This window comes from Mchenga conophoros, linkage group LG14, assembly GCF_057382185.1.
Source record: "Mchenga conophoros isolate Kocher_MC1m ecotype Shallow Benthic linkage group LG14, M_conophoros_male_GT1.1, whole genome shotgun sequence".
Lineage (NCBI taxonomy): Eukaryota > Metazoa > Chordata > Actinopteri > Cichliformes > Cichlidae > Mchenga > Mchenga conophoros.
This window is the reverse complement of record NC_140539.1, coordinates 40368437-40393087: the sequence shown is the minus strand read 5'-3', so window position 1 is coordinate 40393087 and position 24651 is coordinate 40368437. Positions and strand designations below refer to the sequence as shown.

Here is a 24651-nt window from a genome sequence, read left to right as displayed (position 1 = left end):
GCGGGTCTTGGCCTATGGGAGCAGGTGGCTGTCAGCTACCGAACAAAACTATTGTACGACCAGGCGAGAGCTTCTGGCGGTTGTGGCGTTCACTTCCCACTTCAGACAGTACCTGCTGGGTAGGCCGTTCACTGTCCGGACTGACCATAGCAGCCTCCGCTGGCTGACCAGGCTGAGGGAGCCCGAGGGCCAGCTGGCCCGCTGGTTGGAGAAGCTGGCAGAGTATAACTTCCAGGTGCTGCACCGACCTGGGAAAAACCACCAGAATGCGGATGCACTTTCCAGGAGACCCTGCCGCGCTTCATGCCCGTGCACACTCCCAGAGCCCACCATCAACAGCGGCCGGTTCGAGCATAAAGGTGTGCAGTGTAACTTAGAGGACTGTTGTACCAGCATAACCCCCCCAGGGCAGCCCCCAGTGGGGGTAGTGGGGCCTGATGGTACCGATGGGAAAAGCCGGGTAGCAGAACCAGAGTGTGCACCCGTAGCAGCAGTGGACTGTTGTTCTGGTAGTAGCCACGACACCCGCCCAAATATCCACCGGGTGGATGAGTCCCATCACACTAGCTTGTTCAGTGGCTGGACCCCAGAACAGCTCTTGGCTAGCCAGAAGAACGATGTGGATATAGGCCCAGTTTGGGAATGGAAGGAAAAAGGGGGAGGTCGGCCCGTCTGGGCCGATGTAGCGGCATGCAGCCCCGCAACCAAAGCCTACTGGGCGCAGTGGAAAAGACTGTACCTAAAAGATGGAGTGCTGGTGAGGAAATTCCACTGTACAGAAAGTAATGTGTTTTTCCCCCAAATCCTTCTGCTTCACGCCTATCGTTACTCCGTAATGCAGCAGATGCACGATGGCCCAGTGGGCGGCCACTTTGGGGCAGAAAGGACCCTGGCACGCTTGAAGAATAGGTACTACTGGTACAACATGAAAGATGATGTGACCCTGTGGTGCCGCACTTGCACCAGTTGTGCTGAAAGGGCGCGGCCCCTAAAAACCCCCCAGGCAGCGATGGGCACGGTATTTAGTATTTAGTATTTATTTATTGTCATTGTCAAGAACAATGAAATTGTGTTTGGGGCTTCCATACAACCCAAAAAAAAGAAGAAAATAATAAATACCCCTTAAAACCCAAGTGTACATATTTAACCCAGTGTGACTCCAATGCAATAAGACAATCCTCAGCAATAATGTTCGTAGAAATTCAGACAAAGACCTGAGAAACATGACAAAATACAACAATGCAACCCATTCAATATTATTGTACTGTGAGATATGATATCAGATATGATAGTTATCTATTTAAGAAAGAGGGGGGGGGGGGGGCAGGAGGGGGAAGAGAATAAAGATATGATGCACCAATGCAGACCAGTTCATTGCTATTAAGAAGTTGGATATGGTTATTGTCCGTGAGAGGGGGGCAGAGAGTTCAGGAGCCTCACAGCCTGTGGATACAGGCTGTTGGCCAGTCTGGATGTTCTGGCCTGTATAGACCTGTACCTTCTCCCTGAGGGCAGCAGATGGAAAAGGTGGCGCGCAGGGTGATGTTGGTCCCGCAGGATACTGTGCACCCTCCTCAGACAGCGAGTGGGGAAGATATTACTGATCTCTGGCAGACTTGTTCCAATAATTCTGCCAGCTTCTTTCACCACCCGCTGGAGTGCTTGCTGATCGGCCTTGGTGCAGCTGGGGAACCACACTAGAAATCCATACGTCAGAACGCTGCTGATGGCACAGTTGTAGAAGTTCAACATCAGAGATCTGGGAATGTGTGCGCTCCGCAGTCTCCTCAGGTAGTAGAGGCGCTGTTGGGCCTTCCATGCAACTGAGGTGATATGGTTGCCCCAGGACAGGTCCTCGGTCACAGTTACCCCCAAGAATTTAAAACTGCTCACCCTCTCCACCGCCTCACTGCCAATGAAGAGAGGCAGATGGTTGTTATGACCCCTCTTCCGGAAATCTACAATGATCTGGAGCCCACCAAAACAACTCCCTGATAACGACTGTGTGATGACTATTCTTCCCGTCCCATGAAGGCCACCTGGGTTGGCTGGCAGACTGTTTACTTAGCCTGATAGTGCGAAGGACACTGTCTCCGCTGAACTCTGGACACACACACACACACACTTACACTGACAAGCACTCACTCATCCCCCTCCCTTTCCAACGCCTTCGATGCTTGTGCCCTACCGGGGATGATAGCAGTCAACTGGACCAGCGCAGATGCTGCAGGACCGGATGCGCTGTCTACGCCGGCTCTCTCTTACCCTTTACCCGCCCTGTTGCTTGTCTCGTGTTTCTATGGTGTGTTTGTCACGGGGTGAAACGGGACAAGTTATTTAGAGTTTTTATTGTGCATGTTTTGCAATGTTTTATCTGTTTTAATATTTTAATATTGTATATTGGGTTTGTTTGTATGAGCTTTATTGCATGTTTTTATCTTATTTAAATTGAACACCTGTCCTGGAAAGACTCCGCCCCTACCTGATAATAAACTGTTCACACCTGCGAGAGATCCCAGAGAGGCCAATAAGAGGGCCTGGCAGACTAAAGGAAGGGGTTCGACCGAGAGGCTTGAGAGACGGCCAGGAGTAAGTGGTGCCAGGCGGCAGCGCCTGCAAGCCGAAGGGGCTGGTGGAGCTGGGCGTTAGGGGAGAACGGACAGTACCAGCGCACAGGGCACCAGCGCAGAGGGCACCAGTGCAGAGAGTGACAGTACCAGCGGGGAGAGCGGAGACAGCACCAGCGGAAGGCACGGGACGGCTGTGTGGCTTTGCAGTTTTTAAGAAGCGGCGGGCGGAGTTGAGAGCTCTGCCCACCCGGGGTAAGTCTTTGACTTATCCCCTTTTATTGAATAAAAACTGCCGGAAGAATAGTGACTGCCGCTCCTCCCTTTCTCTAGCATATCAAGACGCGAATGCGGAAAGGAAGGAGAGGACTCCGCTGGGTTTCCCTTTTACTTCGCTGGATTTCTTAACTCCCTGGGACTTTTATTCTGTGGTGGATTCCACTGGACTTTTAATGTTGTGTTTTATTGATTTTTATTGTGTTATTCCTTGGCCAAGGTTGTTTTAATTTATCTTACATTTTTAACTATTTAAATATAATAAATTATATTTTTAATCTTACAGTTTAAATTGTGTTTCCCTTGGCGGCTCCACTGCTCTGCCCGTTTTTAGGAAGGTCTCCTTCCTTTTAAAAACACAAAACAACTTGGAAATAAAATCAGCCTTTCCGCTCCGTTACATGTTGATAGTCATGTGCTTTTGTGCTGAGGTGTTTTTTCTGTTATCAAACTGTTCTCCCACCAGGAGCTCAGTCTGAGTGGAGTTTTTTTTTCTCCTCCTCTTACCTCATGTAGTGTATTTTCGTTGTTTTTCCTATCAGCCTACCTTTCTGACATGTCTCCCCAATGTGATGTTTGTGTAAAGTTGGTCAGAAGGTTCCTTTGTGAGTGCGCATGCGCCATTAGCGTGCTGCCTGCTGTAACCCCTAATTTCCCTCGGGATGAATAAAGTATTCTGATTCTGATTCTGATCTCCTTGGTCTTTTTGGTGTTTAAGACCAAGTTATTGTCGTGGCACCATGACTCTAGTTGTTGCACCTCTGTCCTATAGTTTGTCTCATCGTTGTTGGATATAAGTCCGAGCACTGTAGTGTCATCTGCAAACTTAACAATGAGATTGGACGCGCAGGAGGAAATACAGTCATGGGTGAAGAGAGTGTATAGCAGAGGGCTCAGAACACACCCCTGAGGGGCACCGGTGTTGACCACAAGGGTGGAAGAGGTGTTCTTACCCACTCTGACACTCTGTCTACGGTTAGTGAGGAAGTCCACAGTCCAGTTGCACAGAGAGGAGTTAAGTCCCAGTTGGTGGAGTTTGGGACGGAGTTTGTATGGCCGGATGGTATTAAAAGCCGAGCTGTAGTCTACAAAGAGGAGCCGTGCATAGGTGTTCCTGTGTTCCAAGTGCTTCAGTAATGTGTGCAGCACTGTGGCGATCGCATCCTCGGTTGACCGGTTCTCCCTGTATGCAAACTGGTGCGAGTCCAGGGATGGTGGAAAAGCAGCTCTGATGTGTTTAATGACCAGTCTCTCCAGGCATTTGGCGGGAATGGGGGTTAGTGCCACAGGTCTGAAATCGTTCAGACATGTGACATTTGACTGTTTTGGGATGGGAACGATGGTTGCTGCTTTGAAACAGGATGGTACCAGTGAACAGGACAACGAGGTGTTATATATAGAGGTGAAGACGTCCGCCAGGTCCGCAGCACAGTCTTTTAGCACCCGGCCCAGCACTCCATCCGGCCCGGCCGCCTTCCTGGTGTTAATGCTCCGGAACACACGCCTCAGCTCATGAGTGCTCAGGACCGGAGCAGGGTCGGTTGAGGGGAGAGGGGACAGGACAGGGTCGGTGTTCTCCCTGTCAAAACGGGCATAAAAGAGATTTAGATCCTCAGCCAGAGTAGAACTGTCGGCTGAGGGTGATGGTGTTCTTCTTTTGTAGTCCGTGATAGCCCTGATGCCCTCCCAGACCTGCCTTGGGTTTGTGTTGTTCTCAAACCTGGCCTCGATACGCCTCCTGTGCTGCTGCTTGGCAGTCTTGATGCCTCTTCTCAGGTTGGCCCTGGCAGCACTGTATGCCTCCTGGTCCCCGGATTTGAAAGCGTTGTTCCTTGTTCGAATAAGTTGTTGAACTCCGTGTGTCATCCAGGGTGGATTATTAGGGAACACACGGAATCGTTTCCAAGTTGTTACATTGTCCACACAGAAACAGATGTAGTCCAAGACAGTGGAGGTGTAACTGTCCAATGCGACACGATTGTCAGTGTCCTGCACCTTGAATACATCCCAGTCTGTGCAGTGGAAACAGTCCTGAAGCATCGGAATAGCATCAGGTACGTGTTGGCGCCCCCATGGAGAGGATTGCAGTCGATCTGATGGGACCGTTGAACGAAACAGAAAGGCATAAGCGGTTCATATTGGTGGTACAAGACTACTTCAGCAAGTGGGTGGAGGCTTATCCAGTCCCCGATGGACAAGCACCCACAGTGGCATCAAAGGTTGTTGCGGAGTGGGTATGTAGATATGGAGCCCCACAGTCTCTGCATAGCGACCAGGGCACCAACTTTGAGTCAGATGTGTTCCAGGGGATGTGTGAACTGTTCGGAATCAAAAAGACACGCACCACGCCCTTTCATCCACATTCCGATGGCCAGGTAGAGCGTTTTAATGCTACCCTGCAGAAGGCCTTAGCCACCACCGCGGAGCGCTGCCACTGGGATTGGGATATAATGATCCTCTATGCTGTCATGGCTTATCGGGCAACTAAGCACAGTTCCACAGGATTGACCCCAAACATGATGCTTCTGGGCCGAGAGATAACTGAGCCTATTGACCTGGTCGCGGGTCTGCCGGCCGACGACACCCCCAACTGCACTGTACCACAGTATGTGGTGCAACTCAGGGAAAGGCTGGAGCTTTCCCACCAACTGGCACGGGAGGCTCTCGGGAAATCTGTTGAGCGCACTAAGAAACAGTACGATAAGAATATCTGCCAAGTTCAGTATCCAGTCGGCGCTGCAGTGTGGCATCTGATCAAAGGGACCAAGAGAGTGCGGCACAAGGTTCGCAAGTGTCTGCCTTCCTATGAGGGCCCCTACTTCGCACGTGTTTGGAGACCACAGACTGGGACACATTGAAGGCTGCTTCTAACAGCTTGGACGAGTTTACGGACACTGTCACCTCCTATATCCACTTCTGTGAGGACAGCATTGTGCCATCACGCACCAGGGTGAGTTATAACAACGACAAACCCTGGTTTACTCCTAAACTCAAAAAGCTGTGGCTGGAAAAGAGAAAGGCGTTCAGAAGCGGAGACAGGGACTGCTACAGAGAGGCCAAGTACAGGTTCACTAAAGAAGTGGACATTGCTAAACATCAGCACTCTGAGAAGATGCAGCAGCAGATCTCAGAGAATGACTCGGCCTCTGTGTGGAAAGGTTTTAGGAATATCACAAACTACAAGCCTAAAACCCCCCACTCCACTGATGACTTGCTCTTAGCCAACACCCTTAACAACTTCTACTGCCGTTTTGACGAGCCATCAGGCAGCCTTCACACCTCCAACGGCCCCAACAATAGAGGCACTTTGGACACTCATTCCCCCACCTCTCCCCCCTCCATAGAGCCATCACCACCTTCAATCACTTCACCTGCAACACCCCCCTCCTCACCCCACACAAAAGAGGATTTCACACCACCTCCTCCCACCACAACTCTTCATATTCATGAAGCAGATGTGAGGAAGCAGTTTAAGAGTCTGAATGCTCGAAAAGCTCCCGGCCCAGACGGTGTGTCTCCTGCCACCCTCAGACACTGTGCAAACGAGCTGGCCCCAGTGTTTTCTGGCATCTTCAACTCCTCACTGCAGGCATGTCATGTGCCTGCCTGCTTCAAGTCCTCCACCATAATCCCTGTCCCCAAGAAACCTAGGATCACTGGACTAAATGACTACAGACCCGTGGCTCTGACATCTGTGGTCATGAAGTCTTTTGAGCGCCTAGTTCTCTCCCATCTCAGGACCCTCACGGCCCCCCTCCTGGACCCCCTGCAGTTTGCATACAGAGCCAACAGGTCTGTAGACGACGCCATCAACATGGCCCTACACTTCATCCTGCAGCATCTGGACTCCCCAGGAACCTACGCCAGGATCCTGTTTGTGGACTTCAGCTCTGCCTTCAACACCATCCTTCCAGACCATCTCCGAGGCAAGCTTTCCCAGATGAATGTGCCTGATCCCATCTGCCGGTGGATCACTGACTTCCTGACGGACAGGAAGCAGCATGTGAGGCTGGGAAAGAATGTCTCGGACTCCCGGACCATCAGCACCGGCTCCCCTCAGGGCTGTGTTCTTTCTCCTCTGCTCTTCTCCCTGTACACCAACTGCTGCACCTCCACCCACCAGTCTGTCAAGCTAATCAAGTTTGCAGATGACACCACCGTTATTGGACTCATCTCGGACGGGGACGAGTCTGCCTACAGGAGGGAGGTTGAACGTCTGGTGTCCTGGTGCAGCCACAACAACCTGGTGCTGAATGCCCAGAAGACAGTGGAGATTATTGTGGACTTCAGGAAGCACACAGCCCCACTCCCCCCCATCATCCTGACTGACACCCCCATCACCTCTGTGGACTCATTCCGCTTCCTGGGTACCACCATCACCCAGGACCTGAAGTGGGAGCCCACCATCACCTCCGTCATCAAGAAAGCCCAGCAGAGGATGTACTTCCTGAGGCAGCTGAAGAAATTCAACCTGTCAACACGGACGATGATGCAGTTCTACACTGCAATCATCGAGTCCATCCTCACCTCCTCCATCACCGTGTGGTACGCTGGAGCCACTATCAGGGACAAACAGAGACTGCAGCGTGTTGTGCGCTCTGCTGAGAAGGTGATTGGCTGCAGACTCCCATCTCTGCAGGACCTGTACACCTCCAGGACACTGCGGCGTGCAGCCCGGATCTCAGCTGACCCTTCTCACCCTGGACACAGTCTGTTTGACCTGCTCCCCTCAGGCAGGAGGCTCCGGTCCATTCGCACCAGAACCTCTCGCCATAAGAACAGTTTCTTCCCCTCTGCTGTGGGACACATGAACAATAACCGTATGACTGTACCCGCCACTAACACATGACCCTACGCTGTGTTCACTGCATCATTTCATGTTTGGCACTGATCACCACCTGCACTCATGTATATATCTTTCAACGTAGCACTCTTAATTCTTATTCTCATGTATATATCTCATGTATATCTCATGCACATATCTTTCTACGTAGCACTTTTAATTCTTATCCCTACTTTTATTTTTTCATGTCTATTTAAGTGCTATTTATGACACTATGTTTGCACTGAAGCACCGCAGCAATTTCCTAATGTTGTAAACCTGCTCAACATTTGGCAATAAACCCTTTCTGATTCTGATCTGATTCTCTGATTCTGAACTGTTTATACTAATGAAGTAAAGCTGGATATAGGGGCAAACGTTCAGCTGTAGTGCCTTAATGTCGTGCCGCATCTTGGATAATATGGGCATCACCTCTGAACACTCATGGATCGATGTAAATGCTGTTGTGTGTGTGTTTTTTTGTCTTTCTTTATGAATACTGTATATGTGAAGGACGGGATATGGACATTGACTTGCACCCTCCCCAAAGTGAACTCTGTACATCCTATGTTTTTTTTGGTGCACAAGATATGGACAGTTGTCTACTTCAAGATTGTTCCATTCTAAGGATCGCCATTTATGGACTGGGGGCATGACTGCTGTCCCGCATAGAATGCTGTATGTTTCCTTGTTAATGGGGGGGTTCATGTGCTGGAATGATGTTAAGGGTTTAATTATCATCCAGAGTGGGGGTAGTGTTACAGGCGTGGCCCTTTAAGGATGAGCCTGATGGGAAATGTGTGCGGGGGGTAGAGCAAGAAAAGGAAAAGGAAGAGTAACGGTTAGCTACAGAAGAGACGAAGAGAAAATAAATAAAAGGAATATAATAACTCCCTCGACAGCCAGAGTTGTATCGGCGATGCCCGCTGTGAGTAAACTGTTTCAGCCCACTGTACGCGGTGTTCGTGCCTTGGAGGAGAAATAAAGGTTCGGTAAAGCAGTTTCCTACGCCTCCCTCGATCTTCTTGCTAGCGGAGTTGACCTGTATAGTAAGCTGTTGCCGGCTGCGAGTCAGTTACAGAACCTTCAAGTAACTGCCAGAGGTTTCCTTACTACGGTTCGGGGCCGCGGATCTGGCGCGGTAACACTGGTGTGCAGGAGCTGCAGCGCCCCCTGGTGGACGGCAGCATTACAACACAACACAGAAATCGGTTTAAAAACAGTGATGTGGTTTTCTCACATCATTTTAGTCTTCAGTGTTTGAGTGAAAAACATCCTGATGGTGGAAATGTTTTTGTTTACATAAAGAGAAACAAATCATCAAACATGCTGAATCAGAGCCGAGTAAAACTGGGAGAACAGCGAGTGTCCACGCTGCATCACTGCACCCCGGCTGTGGTGAACCGTCAGTGATTCTACCTGGATGGTGATTGTAACCAAAGGACCCGACACGACTCAGAAACTCACATTTTTTCTTTTTCTTTTATATTTATTATAAATATAAATAAATAAATAAATGAAGGCTAGAAGGCTGTCCAGTTTCACAGCCCCTCACTTGTGTCCAAACTGGCCGTCAAAGGATCCTACGCAGCATCCTTCCCCTGAAGGATTGTATTGTGCATACTGGGTTGCGTCTTTCCTGTTTTATTTTGAAGGTCTTGTGCTCCATGTTCATTGCGTTACTTTTGTTTCCTCCCTGGCGTCATGTTCATTTGTGTCAGCTGTGTTTTCCGAGTGTTTCCACTTCCCTCAATACCCTTCTGTGCATTTAAGTCCTCTGTCTCTTGCTGTTCAGTGTCGGGTCGTCTGCTTATCTCCTGTCACTGTAAGTCTCAGGATTGTTTTCATGCTCCTCTTCAAGTTTCTGGGCCCTGTTTCAGGAAGCCGGTTTAGAAAACTCAGAGTGAAAAACGATACGCAGGGTTGAGTAACCCCGAACTGTCCAACTCGGAATATTCGGTTTCAGAAAGGCTGATAACAATTAGTTCAGTCAACGCGGAGTTGCTTTAACCCCAAGTGAAGCGCGCGGACGAGGATACATAAAGCCCTGATAAGCGGAGCACAGATTAAGCGAGTCACCATGGAGACGGAGGGAAAGAAGGCGCGGTCAATGTATTTTACAGCGCTTGAGGCCGAAATTCTGATGGCAGCATATGCCGATAACACGCAAATTCCGCGGAAAAAAGTAACACAGCCACAGCTGCGAAAGACAGGGAGCATGTATGGCAAAACATAGCCGACAGAGTCAATGCGTGAGTGTTAATATAAACATTGATCTAGGGATTTCCACCCATTTAACACGTTATTTTATCATATGTTATTTTATTTGTTATTTTATACATTTTATTTTGTGACGTGATGTGAGCGCAGGTGCAACCCAACAGGCCCCAAACATTCCTGGCAGCAAGTAAAAATGAAATATAAAAATATAGTCCAAACAGGTAAGGTGTAATTGTATTATGAGCCATAGTGCTTGGTCTGTTTGTCCCATGTAAATCAATTGCAGTTAGAGGCTACATTAATTTTCTTTCTGTAAGCACTTATTGAAATTATCTGAGCACATTACAAGTACATATTTGCTTACTCTGTATGCTCAAATGTGACCCGTTATAGCCAACAGAAAAAAAGCGGAGGCCCGAAAAACAGGTGGGGGTCCTCCACCACCACCACTCACAGAGGCTGAGCAGTTGGCCCTCAGCCAAAACAGTGGGCGCCCTGTGGCCGAAGGCATCTCTGCGGGGACATCCTCTGAGTCAATAACCCCGCAAGACACAAGTGCCTACATAGGGGGTAAATTCAAAATAATACATGATGTGCATACATCCTTTCTTCACAGTCACCTTTGCAGTGCTACTCATTCATTTGATAAACTCTTTACCATAATGGATTATTTTGTAGTGAAGTTATTTTCCGACTGATTTTGCCTTCCCTCAGCCTTGGTTGTCTTTGAGAGCATAATGACAATGAAGTGTAAGGTGATTGGTATGTTTGTTAATTGCCATTTGGTCCCTTGTAAGTTATAAGTGACCTGTATAAACCTCATATTCTATCAGTTGATGGTGGTGGTGTACTGCATCTGGTGCAGCCTCCTGTTGAGCCAGACCAACATGCAGTTGTGAGTAATACTCCACAGATTATATGAGTTTACAGTAGAACAGCAATGTTGTTTATTTCTTTACTACAGGAAAATAATGAAGAAACATTGACAGCTGTTACAGAGGAGGAAGCAACAGAGACACTTTATGAGGTTTACATCTTTTAATACTTTGTGTACAGGAAACACAGGCGACCAATAAAGCCAGTTGAACAAAAAATCTGTTTATTCTTCTTTCAACATGTTGAGGTGATGGGTCAAAAGAAATGATTGTGACATATAGTGTCTCTGACTGCGCTTCCATCTTGTATGTCCGTGGGAGGGTCAGGATGTTCATGGTTTGGATCACTGCTGATGTTTGGTTCAGAAGGACAGTGTTCTCCTCTAATTGTGGCAATGTTGTGAAGAATCACACATGCCACAATAATGTCACATGCCCTTTCTGGGGTGACCCTGAGTCTTTGCAGGCACTGGAACCGGGCCTTAAGCATTCCGATAGTCATTTCAATTCTGGCTCTTGTCCTGCAATTAGCCAGATTATATCGCTGCTGTGGGCCTGGTTCAGGGTCAGAGTAAGGGGTAAGCAAATAGGGTAAACATGGATACCCCCTATCACCAAGCAAGTAGCCAGTGAACTCTCCTAAGACAGAAGGATACACTTCAGTTCAAATGTCCCTGAAGCAATTGGTCTTTATATATTTTAAAGTATTCTCAACTCACCATGTCCAAATTTTGTGCTCAGTGTACATTTACGGAATATTTGTGAGTCATGGACAGAGCCTGGCCACTTGGCTTCCACATTTGTGATAATGTTGGCAGCATCACATATGATCTTCACAGTGCAGAGAACACAAATTAGCATCCATTACTATAATGAAATAATTTGTTAGTTTGAAATGCTACAGGGAACTATGTACCTGTACATTAATGCTGTGGAAAGACTTCCTATTCACATAGTCTCCTTCATTTACTAAAGGAGCAATGACTGGAATGTGAGTGCCATCTATACAGCCAATCACGCCTGGGAACCCTGAGAATAAATGTAAAATTTAAGTAGTAGTCCAAGTATCACCACACCATAAATTAAGTTTTGGTCATCCTGATACCTGCAATTTTGTGGCATCCCTCTTTGATGAATCTTGTGGGTCTATGACCGGGGAACACCACAGACGAGTACAGGAGACGTTTCAGTGCAACTGTAACATTCCTGACTGCCCGACAGACGGTAGCCTTGGAAACGTGCTCAGCATCACCAATATTATACAGAAAGCTCCCGTTTGCAAAAAAACGAAGCGCGATACAAATAATATGTACAGAACTGAGAGCATGTCCGCGATGTGTCACATGCGTAATATATGGCCTGAGGATGTTATTCAAATAACTTATAGATTGTGCTGAGAAACGGTAACGTTCACACAGAAAATCATCAGGAAATGATAAAATGTCCAAACGCGCTCTGATCACTCTCTCCCGGCGGAGAGCTCTGCGGAGAATTTGGGCTTCACGATCTACTGGCTCTTCAAGGAAGGGACACGCCATGTCCGACACTTCCTACTGTCAGGTTTCCGACAAAGGGGCGGAGACAGTCAGGGTTAGTTGTAGTAAACCTGCTAGGGGGCAGGTTAGCTTCACGGCGTGTGTCGTCATAGTGACTCACTCAGGCTTCAGCTGAACTCGCTTTGTGAAACCGAAAACCCAGAGTTTTCGTTAACTCAGGGTATACTTACTCAGTTTTTCCACTAAACCGGCTTCCTGAAACAGGGCCCTGGTCACAGTTTTTGCATACACCTGTTCAGATTACGTCCCATGTCATAGTTTCATGTTTATTTTTAGTTTGCCACAGTTTAGGCTTTAGTTTAGTTTTTTTCCCTCAACTCACCTTGTCTTGTTTTTGTTTTGGATATCAGCCTCAAAGAGCTGGCTTTGTGACAAACCTTTATTACAAGATGACCAACCAATCACAACAGATGCTGTGCCGAGGGTTTTCAGCAGAGGGCGCTGTCTCATTCAGCCAAGGGGTGCAGCAGTCTCCAGCCACACGTTGGCCTTTCCAACAGTGATCGTGAAGCCTCGGACAAACACCAGACATCAGGTTTCTCCCCACCTGCTCCTTAAACATCGCAGTCTCTTCCACAGTTTCATGTCTTGCCTATAAGTGTCCCCTCCACCCCAGCTCACGGTAACGTGACCACATGTGCACAGCAGAGCTGCTGCAGACATATTTGGACCTGTTTTCTCCAAGGAACTGACACCAGTGACCTTAGTCTTCGGGGACACAATGTCTGCACCTCGTCCTGATGCCCAGGTCCAGATGTGGGAGGAGATCCCTCAGGACAGCTGCTGAGTTGCTGCAGGGAAATTTCAGCTCAGTGGACTCACTTTGATGTTGATCTTTGGGGTATCGTTGAACTCTGTGTGAGTCAAACGATGTGGCACCGTTTCCTCCCGATCACGTCACCCAGCTTCGTTTCTCCCAGTGAGATCTGATGTTTGGTTTCTTTACTTTCTCTGATGGGTTTATTTTATACAGGAGTGTTTTTAATGGCTTTATTTCACCTATACTGTTTCTTTTCTGTGACAAATGATGTCATTAAATATGATAATTAATAATCACAGAAATAATAGTATTAATTTGGCGCAGTATGGCTGAGGTTTAGCCTCATGGCTTTTGCAGATGGTTCACTACATTCCAGAACCTTCCGTCATCCTGCCACAACAATGGGTCAAATTCTTTGAAGCACAGAAGAATTTATAGAAGTAAATTAATAAAACATTTTTATGATTAAACATATCCTAGAATCCAACAGTGACAGCTTGACTGCCCTAAACCACCACCCGGACCCCGCCCAGCATGTGTGCGTGTCAGTGGCGGTCCTAGCCCGTTTGGCGCCCTGGCGAACACTCCCCCCCCCCCCCCCCCACACACACACGCAACATATTAAGGATTGTACGTTAACATTGTTGTCAGAACCACACTGAATTTCACCAGAGAAACACGCACACATATGAAGAGAGAGTGTATACAAACAGCTACCAAACACGTCACACAATGAGAACAGGACAAATCAACAACTGACAAGGACTCATTAATATTAAAATCTGTAACATAATGTATTGTTTGGAGTTTAGTCTGTTACTGTTGCTGTTTTTACCATTTCTTCTTGGAGCAACTGTAACCCACATCATTTCCTTAGAGATTAATAAAGTATTCTGACTCTGATTGGTTCAGGATGAGCTGCCATTATCCAATCACACGTCTGCTTACCTGCATCTTTTGCTCGTTTCTCCTCCTCTTCTTTTCTCTTTTTTCTAAACTGAGCACCTGATGGCTTTGAACGTTTCTTGTCCATCTTACATTGGTTTTAATTTTGCACTCCAGTATGAACACCCATCCCCCAACCTGAGGATCACCACAACATAACCTAACAGACCTACACCTTAGTTCACAGATTCACTTTGTCTAAGGTGCATTTCACACGACCCAGGATTCAAATCATGAATCCATGATGGGCTTGGATTTACAGCATTATAAATGAAATGTGCTCTATTTGGAAGCAGCTGGCCCCACCCCTTTCGACGGGTTGTGTGTGAGACTTTAAATCATCAAACTGTAAATTTTAAATTGTTATTGATCCTTTACCCCGAGTCCTAAAGTGTAGATTTATTTTCTTACTCTTCTTATATTTGTTTGTTTCCTTGCACCTCTGTAACTGCAGCCTCGTCGTCTCGTCTGTCTCTATGCTGGACTGTCTGTAGCGGAGATGACAAAGTTTACTTTGACTTCAGCACCGCGCAGGCGCACCGAGGGCTCTCGCTCACTTCTCGTGTACAGAATTTCAAAAAAACATCGGTGCAAATTATAAGTCTGCATCATGATGTCTGGTGTTTTCGTGTTTGTTGTTTTGTTTTTATTTTTAAGTTGATTATTAGACGCTGCTCCAGCCAGCCAGAGAATCCCCCGCCGCCCCGCCCTCTCCTCCCTGTGCTGCAAGCAGCAGGCGCACCTTGCAAACGGAGGGCGCCCTTACTCCCAGCAAATGGGCGACAGAAAACCGATCGGTGCCTCTGACATTCCCAGTATTCGCTGGCTGATGTCGGGGCAGCAGGAGTACGAGCAACTTTTTTTTTTTTTTGCCGATGCCTGTGATGCCGCCCCGGGCAACCGCCCGTGTCGCCCGTATCTAAGACCGCTACTGGTGCGTGTGGACCGAGGGGTTCGTCGTGCTGCTCCAACAGGAGTCCGGGAGGTGCGGCGTAGCAACAACGAGCGTGGAGACAAAGCTGGCTTTCAAAAAAAGATTTTTTATTAACAGGAAACTAAAACCGCCGTCCGCTCACCAGTAAAACACACAGTTCCACAGTGGGCCAGGAGCCGGCACCTGTGGGGTCATTACACTTCAACTCAATGAAAAACAGGCCTGCAGAGGGCGCTGTTGCACAGCTGCTCTATCAGCAGATCTTTTGTGGTTTCATACCATCAGTCATTTTCTTTTTGCTACGAGGTCACAACTTTAACAACCTGCAGGGCGGAGGTCATGTGACTCCAGTTTATCAAAATGAAGAGCGGGTGGAGCTCACTCAGGTTCCACATGATGACTCATCGCGGTCAAACAGGAAGGTTGCCGGGCGAGACATCTTTCTCCCAGCATGCTTTGATGATGACGGCATGAACCAAATATGTGGCGATCACATGATTAAAGACAGCGTCTGTCAGCAGAACGCCACCTGCCGTGACTGCGGGTAAACCCCACACGCTTCGGGCCACAAAGCTCTTCCCGCAGGTAGCGACCTCAGGGCTCGCAAAATTTTAAAATCCCCGGTAGCCCTTCGGGCAGGGACTCTTCAGTTTTTGGTAGCCCAAAATAAATTTAAGTAGCCCGAATAAAAAAAGAGCAATTTTTTGATTGATGCTTTGTTTCCTTTACAATATTATACATTAAAGTATAATATTGTAAAGGAAACAAAACATTAATCAAAAAATAGTTAAAACACAAATTACAACATTGTATAAAAATTACAATCATCAACTCAAATACTTGGTTCTAATTGAACAGAAATTTCTATGAACTTGTAAGAACTGTGTAGGACATGAATCTGTGTCAGATCCTGACTTTGAAATTTCCACTGAAGTCACGGTAAGAGGCGAGTGGAACCAAGATCGAGGCCGTTTGCTTTGTGAAGTTTGCACAGACGGCTACATTGTGCCAGTGGTCGTTCACTCTTTGCAACATAGTAGCTGCTCTAAACTGATTTTCAGGTTTATTTTTAGTTTGCAATTGGTGTTTGTTCTGGGAAAGATATTGCAGACTGAGCAATAATGCGTTTCTAATGGGGGCCTTTCTTAAAATGACTGGTCCCAGTAACAAAGGCGCTTGTCGACTCAGAAATCGAGGGAAAACCAACAACACACCCGGCAGAACATTATGTTATTTACACGGGTGCACATAAGTGGTCCGCATGTGCGCATTCGCTGTCAAAATAAAAGACGCGCACCAGATAAGAAGTTGCAGCGCGCGTTTGCGTCCATATAAAGGCAGTGTTTTTGTCCTAGAGTGGGATTTTCACGGCACATTCTGCACCACATCTCTGTGCGTTCATCATTTGTTTGAAGCCAGCTCACCTCCTGCAACCACTTGTCCGAGAATACGCGCTTCTTTTGTGGTTCGAACTCCTTCTGACATTTCTTTGGAGGTGGAGGAACATCACAGTAATTGCTTAAAGGAGCTTCTTCGACATCTTTAAGAGTTCTAAACTTTAAGAGTCTGTCCTCCTCCAGAAAATCGTATGTACCCAAACACGCGTTGCAACTTCTTATCTTGTGCGTGTTTTTTATTTTGACAGCGAATGCGCACCTGCGGACCACTTATGTGCAGCCCTGGTTATTTAGCTCGTCATATTGCAGCCACAGAAATTCTTTTGTCCATGAAACCATAAAGCTGCACTTTCTTTTTGCCTCATAGTCTGATTTGTCATAACTTCTCCGTTTTGTGGTAAGCTTTTCTTTGGCTGTCACTTCTTCACCCTGACCTGTCTTATTTGGCTCAGCAGAACTAAAATATATATCCTGCTGCTTTTACACACGCACTCACATAAGCTCAGCGATTCTCTGCACGATCAACCTCTCACATGTTTAAGCTGCGGGAGATTTCACTTGTCATGTTTGCATAGTAAGCTAACGATTAATAAGACGATGTCAGAGGAATTGGTGCGCAAATTATCATCACTCACAGATCAGTGCTGTCGCTCTCTATACACAGTTCGCACGATTGCAAAGTGAAAGCAAAAAACAAGCGCAAATTCAAACACGATTTCAATGTCACATATTGACAGTGGCTCACCGATGCCAATGACATAATTACCCAGCTACATTTCTGAAAGAATGCAAAAGCATTGACATATATTTTTCCTTCCTACGACAGCCCGACGGGCAGGGCAGAGATAGACTTTGGTAGCCCGACTGGAAAAAAAGACTGGCAAAAAAAAGATTTTGCGAGCCCTGGACCTCTACAGCTCCGGCGTCCCAGCGGCTGCTGCACGCTGCTGCATCTTCTGCCTGACGTGAGGCAGCACAGCGTCCCTGTAAAACACCTCCAGTTTGGACACTGTCTTCTCCCACAGCTCGGGGTCAAAGGTCACCAGGACCACAGCCGTTTCCTTCAGGGTGAAGACCACGAGGTCGGCCTCCCGCAGCCCCGTCACCGCCAGCTGACACTGGATCTGAGTGTAGTAGCTGTGGGAGGTCTTCAGGCGGTACACTGGAATCTGGAGGAGGAGGACACGAAATCAGAGAGGAAGAGGTGGAGGAATTGGAGGAGGAGGAAGAATCAGAGAGGAGGAGGAAGAGGAGGAAGAGGAGCAGACTGATGTGTGTTTGCTACCCCGCCGCGCTCCCGTGTGGCCTCCTCATGCAGCTGCAGACAGAAGGCGGGGTCCTCCCTGCAGGCGTCCTCCACCCGCCTGTGTCTGTGCTTGTAGGGACACTTCACCTCCAGACAGAGCAGCCATTGGCCGCTTCGTCTGTCCGTCACGATGCCGTCAGGACTGGCAGCCAACCAGGGCCTCCGGGGGTCGACGAACAAGCCACAGTCCCGAACGCAGACCTGCTGGCCCAACGCCGAGGACTTCAGCCTCTGTGGGGTGATGTAATCAGTGACATCATCAGCAAATGTTCAATAAAGTTTAGTGTGTAGAAAACAGCAGTGAAGGACCTCCTCCTCGTCCCCAGTTTGTAACGTTCTTCTGATCATTGCGGTTTTCTCACATATTTTGTGCGTTTTCTGATATTTTTCACTGATTCTGGTTTTCTTATTATTTTATACACATCTTTCTTTCACGTCACTGGTTTAAAACTATTATTTTCTCTGTTCACTGTTGACCATTACCACAATGGCGTGTCCAGCGGGGTGGCCTGGGGGGGCACAGGCCACCCCCCCAACCAGACTGGCCACCCCAGGTGCCACCCCAAAGGCAAAAAATAAAATTCAATCAAATATCAAATGTCCGATTATGTTTTCACGGTGACGCTCAGATATCCGAGTGTAAGTGAATGCAGCATCGGCTTCTGCGCTATGTGCATCACGTTAGCAAAGGTAGGAGAGCCAAGCACGAAAGACGCACTACAGGAAACAATTTTTCGGTGAAAGAAAATGAGGACAGAATAAATGTCCCGGTAAGTAATATTAAGTTTGTTGAGTTTAGTAAACTTCGGTGAAATTAGAATACCAAGGAAAAAATAACACTTAAAGAATTATTGCAGCTGTGGAATATTTCAGACAGTATGCTACTGAGGGCAGCTAACATAAGAGTTATGAGTTATAAGATATAATCTAAGTCGTAACATTGCTGTATGGAGCTGCAGATTTGGTTGCAGGTTAACATAGCTGGACTGGCCATCGGGCTTATTTGACTTATTTTTTATTTTTTTTGTAATGGCATGAACAATGAGAGGTGGTGGATTGGCCAGATGCAGGTCGATGTGTAAAAATAACTCAGTTGTTTGGTGGTGGCTATGGCGGAGCTTCCACAGAGGCCAGCAGGTGGATGAGGGAAGGTGAGGCAGGAGGAGAGCCCCGAGGCAGCCACCAGTCCGAGTGTCAGGTGAACTGAACTTCAGGTAAGAAGTTATGACCTGCAGTCTATCTGGGTCAGATATAAACCAAGTTTAGGTGGAGTTTATTTTCGTTGTGCTGACTTTTTACTGTCAGTTGCAATAACTCATACTGCGTTCTAGCCAGCTTGACGGAGTTTTTATACAGCTGGGTGGGTGCTATGATGTTACTGATAGTGAACTTTATTTTATTCATAAGGTTAGTTAGTAGAGTTGCCAACGGCTCCTTAAAAAAATGGAATGGTCCCTCATTCAGAGAAAATATTACGCGTTTCATATTGAGCTGAGAAGAGACGCAGTTTGTCCCGGACTTTAGCTAGAATGGAAAAAAGGCACAAAGCTGGATTTATTCTGTCGTTACGCTGCACAGCTGCCTCTTCTTCTCTCATTCTCTCCCCTCCCTCTGCTGTTGCTGCTTCAATCATGAAACTGATCAATGATCAGCTGATCGGCTTTTCTCTCTTGTTTGTTTATCGCCCACTTTGGGCCAGAAAGAGGAAACCAGCAGATGTCGCGCTAAACAACAGCAGCACGTTTAAGCTTGATCAGCTGTTGTTAGAATTAATTTAATATTAATTTCTAGTATCAGCTGATGTTTGCTGGAGCCACAGCTGTAAAGCTGCTGGTCATGATGGTTTGGATATGTGGTGAGAGGGAAACATGAAACCAGGAGATGTCCTTACTGAACCATCAGAGCTGAACAGGTGATGGAGAAACAGGTTTACCTTTTAGGTGACATGAATGAGTTGAAGTTATGAACTGTTTCTGAGAGATAAATAACACCAGGATCCTTTTCTAAGCAGCTGACAGCTGGTAACTGTGCAGGGGCGGGTCTAGCAAAGTTTTGCCAGGGGGCCAGGTAGGGCATTAACAGGGAAAGGGGGCACAAAGAAATACTTTTCTTTCTTATTCTCATTTAAAATATCTAGCTTTTATTAAATAATTATCTAAATCGTACAACCAAAGTTTTTATCTGACGTAAAATGTATAGAAATCATACATATACCAACAAGACTGTACATCACTGTCACAACAGCGTTTGTTTTCATTCAAAGTCTTTATGGCTTTACTACCTGGTGGGCCGGTCTGTAGTCAAAATGCCCGATTTTCTGTCCCAGTCCAGCCCTGCAGGTTAATACTGGCAGTGTCACCATGCCAGCTGACTGTATTTTATCATCAGCCAGTGTTGTTCTTTATCAATATTACCAAAGTTGACCATAAGGCAGCATAGAAAGTATTTACTTGCTTTCAGGTTTTATTCAAATATTAGTCTTTTCAGTTGTTTCTCCACTTTTTTCCTGTTTCAAAATCAAACACCAGTTTGTGAGAAGATTATCTTCTTTTTTTAACAGGCAGAGAAAGTTTTGCATTGGCTAATTTGTCAATTGTTTGTTACAAATGTTCGTATTTTAATATTCAAAAATGTTTTTGCCCAAAACATATGTGCACTATATGTCAGTAAAAATACTATGCAAATATTGATGTCCTTGACTGCTGAATAAGCACTGACAAAGCACTGATTGTATCTCTTGTACTTTATCAACGCAGTATCTAAAAACTTTGCACCGTAGTGGTTAAAATCTCATTCTAATAAGAGTTAAAAGTGCATTTCGTTATTAGGTTTATAGGGTTATTGAATTATGGTTAATGGTTGGTAGAATTTTTTTTTTTAAACATTATCTGCCAATTAAATCTGCCACCCTTCTCCAAATCTGTGCCCCTACCTGGCCCCCCCAACAAAAATTTTCTAGACACGCCACTGCATTACCATAATAATTAGTAATTAGTCATTTATTTGTATTTTACCTGTCAGGCGTCGCACTTTTTAGTCTTTTCCTCGTGATACTGAGCTTCTTTGACTTGTTAAATTAAACTTTAACTCAGAGCGCTCATAATGCCCATATATCCTGCTGGCCGTGTTTGTGAGATGGCGGAGTGTTACAAAGACGCTGAAACACACCTGGTACCTGCGGATGACCTCAGCCTCCATGTGGACCCCCCAGCTCATGGCTCTGGTCTGGACTCTGGGCCCCTCACCTGTCGAGACAGTCAGGTAACCAGTTACTGGCTGACCTCTCGGGATCCTGCACGTGTTACAATAAAAACTCACACCAGCAGACGTCCTGGTGAAGCTGCTAAAAGATACATTTATATGGAGTCAGGGTACCAGGTGGTAGAAGGTGTGGCCTACCTGTGACAGCAGCCAGGTAGGAGGTGGGCGGAGTTTTGCTCTTGCCATTAACAAAGCCGGAGCGAGCGATGCTGTGTGCCACCGAGGCCGTGATTCGGTTCTTCCTCCAAGCGAACCAGTCTGGGTTGTTTCTCTGTCCGCGGGTCAAGACTTCCACCTCCTCCACCACACACCGGTCCAGACGGACACCCACATCCAGGGGCACCTGCTCGGGTTTGGGAGGGGCTGCTGGGGAAGGTTTCTGGGGAGGCTCTGGATCAGCAGCAACCGCCTCCTTCACAGGTTTCTGTGCCTGTTTCTGTCCTCCTTCAGGAGGAGGTCTCGCAGCCGAGGCAGCTTTTTGGGCGCCGCTGTTTCCTGGATCTGCCCGGGAGTCAGTCCCAGTCTGAAGGGGGCGCGCAGCACCGGGTCTGGTTTTACTGGAGGTTCTGGTTCCAGTGATGCCTTCTGGAGTCTGGATGGAGGGGTGGTATCTGACCTGAGGGAGGACTGGTTTCTGAGCCGTGCCAGTACCTGTGGAAGTCTGCTTGGTGTGGTGGTTCCGCATTGTTGTTGGGTCTTGATCCGAAAGGGGACCAGAAGAGAAACTGCAGGAAAGGAATGAAAAGCAGAAGAGTCTGAATCCAGGAAGCAATAAACGTGATCAGATGAAATAAAATCACGAAACGAAATGAATCACCATCATCGAAATGAATATCAAATCAAACGGGTAATAACAGATTTTTAACTTGACAGAGTCGACCGAGGCTTTTATTTTGAAGAGTCAGATGTTTCGCCACACATCCGGTTCAAACAGCCGAAACAAACCACGTGATCGCCCGACCCGTCCCCAAGCACATACACTCCTGCCACCAGACTCCGTTCAGATTTGTGTAGAAACACGGAGCTCGGCGCTCCGGTGGACGCAGGCTCACCGGGAGGCGTTTGAGACTCACGGGGAGGAGCTGCTCTGGTTTTCGGCCCGGACCTCACGAAGGCAGCGTTCATCGTTTTTCAGGGAGATCCTTCCAAATAATCAGGCCAACTTTAACGTTTCCTCGTCTGTCTTTCAAGAAACAACTAAAAGCTCATATTTTTTAGTTTTTATGCGCTGTTATTTTGTTGTGAAGCACTCCGTGATCCTTGTCTTAATACAATTTTACTTACTTTTATAATGTGTTCTTAGGGTCCTCGTCTTATGGGAAATAGCTTGATCTCTTGAAACAGAAAAACAGGGAAACACAGAAACGGAAGGAGGCCCTAAAGTGAATGAATTTTGAATAGAGTCTGGTTGAAGCCGCTCCGGCTCCTCTGAGAGCACACGGCGAGGTTAGTTCGTGTTTCCAGACCTCGGCCTGTCTGTTCTACGCTCATTAAGCTGTAAACCAGCGGGCTGGCTCCTTATCTAACTGCCAGGTGAGTGAAAGTGTCAGAATGTACCTTACCTGTCTCTGCTGTCGGTCTGAGAGCACAAACGAAACCGAGTCTATTTAAAGCTTCGCTGACTCATTATCCCGTGACACCAGACACGTCCCGGCATGTTTCAGCTCAGCCTGCTCCCAATAATCTGGGGGATCATCGATGAATCGTATCAATAACAACCGGAAGACTCGGGTTTGGAGTTTGTTAATACAGCCACAGTAGACGCTGAACACTCTTCATCATCACTATCACTGTGTACGAAGGACGAGCTGCCGTCAGCCCACCTGTGTGCAGGTCGCAGTCTCACCTGGAGGCGTGGCTTCGAATCCACTTCTGACAAAACGCTTTGCTCTTGTTTGTTTACAATAGTGAAAAACAGTGATGCATAAAAATACCAACTATGCATTTTAATATGCTGATTCAATTCAACTTTATTTATACAGCGCCAAATCACAACAACAGTCGCCTCAAGAGAGATAAGATAAGACTTTATTGATCCCACAACGGGGAAATTTTTGCGTCACCTCAGCTCAGGTACAGATATATGAAGGAAATACAAAAATACAATTTAAGTACAATCAATGAAAAAAGTAAGATAATACACTATATACAATGGTAGCATACACAGTATGTGATTATGGATATAGTTGGAAATACGGAAGACATAAACTATATAGCTTGGAAGGTCATGGAAGGTCCATTATGCATGAAGTGGTTACCGTGGATGTTCACAGTGTCCAGTGACTTATGACATCGTGATTGAGGAGTTATAGTCTAACTGCTGTTAGACTTGCTTTACATTGTAAGGTAGACCCTACAACAATAGATACAGAGAAAAACTCAACAATCATTTGACCCCCATGAGCAGCACTTTGGTGACAGTGGGAAGGAAAAACTCCCTTTTAACAGGAAGAAAGTGCTCTAATAGGGTGATATGGTACTACAAGGTCATTAAGATAAGATGGGGCCTGATTATTTAAGACCTTGTATGTGAGGAGCAGGATTTTGAATTCTGGATTTAACAGGAAGCCAAAACAGGAGAAATCTGCTCTCTCTTTCTAGTCCCTGTCAGGACTCTTGCTGCAGCATTTTGGATTAGCTGAAGGCTTTTCAGGGAGTTTTTTGAACATCCTGATAATAATGAATTACAGTCGTCCAGCCTGGAAGTAATAATACTGGTACTGTCTCCAGTCTGGTCAGAGCCCGCTAACTGTCTTTGGTTCTGTGTGGTTGGCTGAACCGCTGCTCGCCTCACTGAAGAGAATTTGACAGGAAGTGGCGAGCTCCTGTTCTTTGAGTCCTTGTTCTGTTAGACCTCAGTTTGTGTTGAACCGCTGTGATGTGTCCTCCTGCAGCGGATCATGCGGGTCTCTCGGGTCTCTGCCGGCCTCTTCCTCACTGATCTGGACTCGGCTCTGAACACCAGTGTGTTGACCAGCAGAAATGTCACTCTCATCATCAACGCCAGTGGGCTCGAGGACATTTCCTACCCGCAACTGGATGGTCTGCAGGTGCTCCACATCCCCGTCCAGGACCAGCCTCATGCCCCCCTCAGAGAGTACTTCGACCTGGTAACTGAACGGATCAACCAGAACCAAACGGGGGCGACTCTGGTCCACTGCACCGCCGGCAGAAGCCGGTCCTCTGCGCTGATCATGGCCTACCTCATGAGGTAGCCACAGTGCTTTAGTCTCACTTTGACAGTCAGGTTCTGGTCTCTGATGTGGTTCTGGTCTCTGTGCTTCAGGTCTCAGGGTCTCAGCCTCCGTCGAGCTCACCAACTTGTTCTGGAGCAGCGACCATTTATTCGACCCAACGCTGGTTTCTGGAGGCAGCTGATAGACTTGGAGAGGACCCTGTTTGGTAGGAACACGGTGAGGATGGCGAGGACACCAGGCGGCGTCCTTCCTGAAGCTCTGGAGGACTCGGACGCTGCAGCGGTGCACTGCCTGAATGTCTGATGCTGGCTGGCTCTGCAGCGTTTTCGGTCTGAAGCGCTCTGAGGAACTGCTTCCACGTGCTCTTCCTGTTGTTGGGAGGAGCTTATAAACCTGTGCATATTTCTCCTGTTCTCTGGGCCTCAGAGTGCTGCTCTGCGATTGGTCGTGGTTTAAATGCCGCTGAAATCATCTGTTTTCTGCAGTGTGTGTGTTATGGTGCCAGACGGTTATTTACTTGTAATTTTATGGTACA

At 47.2% G+C, this 24651-nt stretch overlaps 2 protein-coding genes and 1 long non-coding RNA gene across 5 annotated transcripts; 1 reads left to right on the top strand and 2 right to left on the bottom strand.

Moving 5' to 3' along the window:
• Positions 1 to 10585: 10585 nt before the first annotated feature.
• On the bottom strand, positions 10586 to 11792 carry LOC146560457 (uncharacterized). The gene is made up of 3 exons (XR_014888317.1): positions 11677 to 11792; positions 11480 to 11591; positions 10586 to 11399 (listed from the first exon to the last, which is right to left on the bottom strand). It is a non-coding gene; the product is annotated as an uncharacterized LOC146560457 (long non-coding RNA).
• Positions 11793 to 15041: 3249 nt separating this feature from the next.
• On the bottom strand, positions 15042 to 22775 carry LOC146560456 (uncharacterized). 3 transcript variants are annotated; one of them, XM_085244548.1, is made up of 5 exons: positions 22477 to 22775; positions 21058 to 21644; positions 20827 to 20903; positions 17638 to 17889; positions 15042 to 17521 (listed from the first exon to the last, which is right to left on the bottom strand). In XM_085244548.1, exons 2-5 carry the CDS (start codon positions 21602 to 21604, stop codon positions 17264 to 17266), a joined length of 1134 nt encoding a protein of 377 aa, XP_085100674.1. In that variant the 5' UTR covers positions 21605 to 21644; positions 22477 to 22775; the 3' UTR covers positions 15042 to 17263. The 3 variants fall into 3 exon arrangements, with proteins under 3 accessions (XP_085100674.1, XP_085100672.1, XP_085100673.1); XM_085244546.1 differs by having other exon boundaries at positions 22482 to 22775; XM_085244547.1 differs by lacking the exon at positions 22477 to 22775 and adding an exon at positions 22204 to 22255.
• Positions 22311 to 24619, top strand: LOC146560455 (dual specificity protein phosphatase 14). Its single transcript, XM_085244550.1, has 3 exons — positions 22311 to 22452; positions 23814 to 24130; positions 24206 to 24619. Exons 2-3 carry the CDS (start codon positions 23820 to 23822, stop codon positions 24417 to 24419), a joined length of 525 nt encoding a protein of 174 aa, XP_085100676.1. The 5' UTR covers positions 22311 to 22452; positions 23814 to 23819; the 3' UTR covers positions 24420 to 24619.
• The last annotated feature ends 32 nt before the right edge of the window (positions 24620 to 24651 follow it).